Genomic DNA, 4,907 nt, shown 5'->3' with positions numbered 1-4,907 from the left:
TGTATTTTTTTGTTTATCATCTGGCTAATTTTTGTGCTGCAAGTGTATGTAGTTTTGGATAGAGATAGAAGGTTTGGAACACCGGACAAGTATTTTTTTTACTACTATTGGGCACTGATGAGGCTGCATTTGATTGACACTGGTGAGAATGCGTTTGATGGGCACTGGTGAAGCTGCATTTGATGGGCACTGATGAGACTGCATTTCATTGACACTGGTGAGAATGCGTTTGATGGGCACTGGTGAAGCTGCAATTGATGGGCACTGATGAGACTGCATTTGATTGGCACTGGTGAAGCTGCATTTGATGACCACTGGTGAGGCTGCATTGATACATTGATCTCTTGTATCATGTCTACAGTCTCTGACCATCTCTTGCATAATGTCTACAGTTTCTGACCATCTCCTGTATCATGTCTGCAGTCTCTGACCATCTCCTGTATCATGTCTGCAGTCTCTGACCATCTCCTGTATCATGTCCGCAGTCTCTGACCATCTCCTGTATCATGTCCGCAGTCTCTGACCATCTCCTGTATCATGTCCGCAGTCTCTGACCATCTCCTGTATCATGTCCTCAGTCTCTGACCATCTCCTGTATCATGTCCGCAGTCTCTGACCATCTCCTGTATCATGCATCTCCTGTATCATGTCCGCAGTCTCTGACCATCTCCTGTATCATGTCTGCAGTCTCTGACCATCTCCTGTATCATGTCTGCAGTCTCTGACCATCTCCTGTATCATGTTTGCAGTCCCTGACCATCTCCTGTATCATGTCTGCAGTCTCTGACCATCTCCTGTATTATGTCTGCAGTCTCTGACCATCTCCTGTATCATGTTTGCAGTCTCTGACCATCTCCTGTATCATGTTTGCAGTCTCTGACCATCTCCTGTATCATGTCTTTAAAGAGGCCCAGCCAGCCAGTTATGGTACATGTACATGTCAACAATGTGTGTGCAGTGCTATTCTATAAAGCAATTACTTATGTGGTGTGCACTTTTGTGCTTTAATTATAGAAACAGCAGAATGAGTCAGAAAAGAGTAAACTGCAGGACTATAAATTCCTTCTTCAGTACTAGTGCAAAAAAGTCTTTAGGAGAAAAGTCAGTACTAGAAAGCGCTTCAAGTATGGAAATTGACACTACGCTCCCATCCTGTTCTGGTACAATTGTAGTGCCAATATCTTGTCAAACGGATTCTAATGTGTCGCCACCATCTGTTGATACCCCACCTCAAACTAGCAGTAGCCTAATGAATGATATTGGCACACATCTTGGAAAAACAATCAATGACTACACCAAATGCTTGCTATTGGAAAATCCATGGCAACCTCCTCCTGGATATCAACTACCGTTCTCTGTTCAGAACATCACTTCCAAGAATGGAGAAACGCGTAAAATAAAACGATACTTGTCAAAGCAACATATTGACAGTTTTCCTTGGCTAGTGTATTCACCTGCCAAAAAGGGTTTGTTTTGCAAGTACTGTGCATTGTTTGCACAACATCGGAAAAGTGGTCATAACAAAGGCATGACCCTTGGAAAATTGGTAATGGAGCCCCTTACTAATTTTAAAAAGCTTAAGGGCAAGGATGGAGATTTGGAAGTCCATGCAAGGCTTGTTTATCACCAGGAGAGTGTAATTGAAGGAAATGCATTTTGTAAAAACCTACCATTCACCGGACAATGAAATTGTCAACCAAATAAACTCACATCGTCTTCAGAAAGTGAAAGAGAACCGAGAACGAATTCGTCCTATTGTTGAGCCTATTATATTTTTGGGTAGACAAAATATACCTCTGCATGGCCACCGTGATGATGGTGCTTTAATGGATGACTCCACTCCGGAGGTGAATGAAGGCAACTTTCGTGAATTGCTGAGGTACCGAGTTGCATCTGGAGACAAAATATTAGAGAAGCACCTCCTTACTGCATTTTCTCGTGCTATTTACATTTCCAAATCCACACAAAATGATTTAATCAAGTGTTGTGGTGATGAAATCAGCAATGTCATTGTGGCAAGAATTAAAGAGGCTTGCTATTTTAGTGTAATCTTTGATGAAACTACAGACATTTCCCATACAGAACAACTTACACTCAACTTTAGATATGTCTACAATGGATCTATTCGTGAAGATTTTATACAATTTGTAGATGCTTATGAATTTTCAACCCAGAAGGAATCAGGAATTCATAGTTCAGGTTCAGAACCAAGGCTTACAGGGAAGGTTTTAGGCCAGATGGTTATCCAACTAATTAAAGACCTCTCCCTAGACATCACTCATTGTGTTTGGATTGGAACAGACAGTTGCAGTGTTATGTCTTCAGATGTGGCTGGTGCTGTATCAGAGATTCTTCATGTAGCACCCAACAGTTGCAGATGTCCTTGCTACAATCATTATCTGAACAATTCAATTTCAAAGTCCTCACAAGTGTCAGCAGTTCGCAACGCAGTAGCAGTGGTCAAATCAACCATTTCATTCTTTAACCAATCAGGAAAGCGCCATTTCATTTTAAAGCAGGAGTTAGGCTCCCAACTTACCAGTCTTTGTGAAACTAGATGGGTAGAGCGCCATGATTCTCTGATAAGATTTCGAGATGGACTTGTAAAAGTGGTGAGTGTTTTATCAGCAATATCTCAATGGAAATGCTCAAGCACTAGCTCAACAGCATCTACTCTCATCCATTCTCTGTGCAGTGCAGAATTCATATATTCCTTGGTTTCACTCATCAGTGTTCTGAAAGTAACCCTTCCTCTGAGTCGCTTCCTTCAATCCCCAACAATTGATTTAACAAGCGCATCTGACTGTTTGACTGATACCATGGCGACCCTGGAGAATATGCGATGTAACGCTCTTGCCACTTTTTCCATTTTGCATTTGGAGGCTACAGAATTGGCATCAGAGCTTGGAATTGAGCTAAAATTGCCACGTCTTGTAGGCAGACAAGTGCACAGATTCAACTGCAATGTAGGATCAAAAGAAGAATACTACAGGAAATCATTGTATATTCCCATGCTGGACAACATTATTAATGATTTAAAAGCTAATTTTCCTGAAAATTCAATGCAGTGTTTCCAAATTCAAATATTGATGCCAGCAATACTTATTGGAAAAAAAATGGAAACTATGGTTCCTGTTGCTGTGCAAGCTTTATCGAAGCGCTTCCACCCTCTTCTAGCTGATGGTAAGCAGAAGATAATGGAGACATTACTAGAAGGAGAGCTAAGTCTCTGGCTTACGAAGTGGAAACGAGAGTTAGCAAAAGAGAAGGACATTCCACAAACTGTTCTGGAAGTGTTGGACTTGTGTGAGCAGGACCTCTTCCCAACCATCAGAGGTTTACTTCTTAACCTTGCAACTCTCCCTGTAAGTGTGGCCTCAGCAGAGAGATCTTTCTCAACCCTCCGACTTGTGAAAACATGGCTTCGGTCATGAATGGTGGAGGACCGGTTAAATGGCTTATGTCTTCTTTACATTCATAGAGATATACCCGTGAATAGTGACCGAGTTATTGAACTGTTTGCCAAACAAGGAAAATGAAGACTTGAGCTAATTCTGTGATTTTTTTTTTCTTAAAATGTGAAATTTTTTCTGTGAAATGTTATTTAACTTTAATAAAATGTTTCTGTTGTTGTGCGTGTTTTGAGACAATGGAGAGTGATAATGTTTGGGTTCTGCTACATGGTTTTTTTTTTCACCTAACTTTGTGAATATTTTGTCGGTGAATATTCTGTTGTAAGTATACAAACTGCTTATGACCCTTGTAATAATAAAGTTATATGTGGTTAAACGTATCCTGTCTGTTTGTAATGTAATATTCTAATCTGGAATGATAAATGTGTCACTGTTTTAAACAAGGTTAGGACCGTATAATACGTTAAAAACAGTTCTGTAAGCAACACTTTTTTTTCTGGCAGTGCCCTTCCCGAGACTAGACTCTGGATCCACCCCTGCTGGGTCTAAAGAGTGCAGAGGAGGTGCTATTACCCAGCAGCCCCCATGGGGGTCGTGCTACAATTGGTAACACACTACCCCATGAAGGACTGAAATCCTGCAGCGCCTGCAAGGTCCTCCTGCTCAAGAAAGCACATGTGCAGGCCCGTATGAAGTTTGCTAATGAACATCTGAATGATTCAGAGGAGAACTGGATGAAAGTGGTACGGTCAGATAAAACCAAAATTTAGCTCTTTGGCATCAACTCAACTCACCTGTGTTTTTTTTGAGAGTGCTGCCATTGTACCTTTCTCCTCCTCCTCTTCAAGGACATATAGCAGCCATTTTTCTTTCAGAACTGCTAATATCCTTTTCTTTCTCCTACTCCTTAAGGGCACATAGCAGCCATGTCTCTTTTAGGACTGACAATGCCCACTTTTCATCCTCCTCTTAGTTCATGGATGCTCAGTAGCCATTTTTTTTAAGATTGCTAACGCACCCTTTTTCCCCCTCCTCTTCCTACTTAAAGATTACTTAGCAGCTAATTTATTTTGAGAGCCGCCAGTGTGCCTTTTTCCTCCTTCTCCTCAAGGGTGCATAGTAGTAATTTTTTTCTTTTGGGCTGCTAATGCACCCCCTTTTTGCTGCTCAAGAAAGCTGATCTTCCACTTTTTTTTAACCAGTTCCATCTGACCTATAGCAGATTGATGGCCAGGCGGGACTCTCCTCCTTCCGCAGACCTCATATGATGTCCTTTGCAGTAATGCCGCTTATGCGTGCCCCCAGGGGCGTGCAGTGATCAGTGGTGAGCCATTTCCCTTGGATGACATTAGATCTCTACCATGTGATGAGCTACTGTATGTCCAATCCCATGATTTTCCTTTCCTCAGGCCCTGTTACTGTGTGAGGAAAAAAAAGCTGATAACCGGCTTTCCTGTAACAGGAGACATTTACACTGATCATCAGTACCCTGAT

General features: G+C 41.7%; 1 protein-coding gene across 1 annotated transcript; it reads left to right on the top strand.

The window, feature by feature from the left end:
* Positions 1 to 1,649: 1,649 nt before the first annotated feature.
* Positions 1,650 to 3,434, top strand: LOC309548101 (52 kDa repressor of the inhibitor of the protein kinase-like; the record flags this gene model as incomplete). The annotated part of the gene is made up of 1 exon (XM_082248064.1): positions 1,650 to 3,434. The coding sequence occupies one exon, from the start codon at positions 1,650 to 1,652 to the stop codon at positions 3,432 to 3,434; it is 1,785 nt and encodes a 594-aa protein (XP_082104190.1).
* Between the last annotated feature and the right edge of the window lie 1,473 nt (positions 3,435 to 4,907).

The sequence above is a fragment of the Pelophylax lessonae genome (assembly GCF_965119305.1).
Source record: "Pelophylax lessonae genome assembly, chromosome: 2".
Classification (NCBI taxonomy): Eukaryota; Metazoa; Chordata; class Amphibia; order Anura; family Ranidae; genus Pelophylax; species Pelophylax lessonae.
Note: the sequence above shows the minus strand (reverse complement) of the source record. Positions and strands in the feature narration are given on the sequence as shown.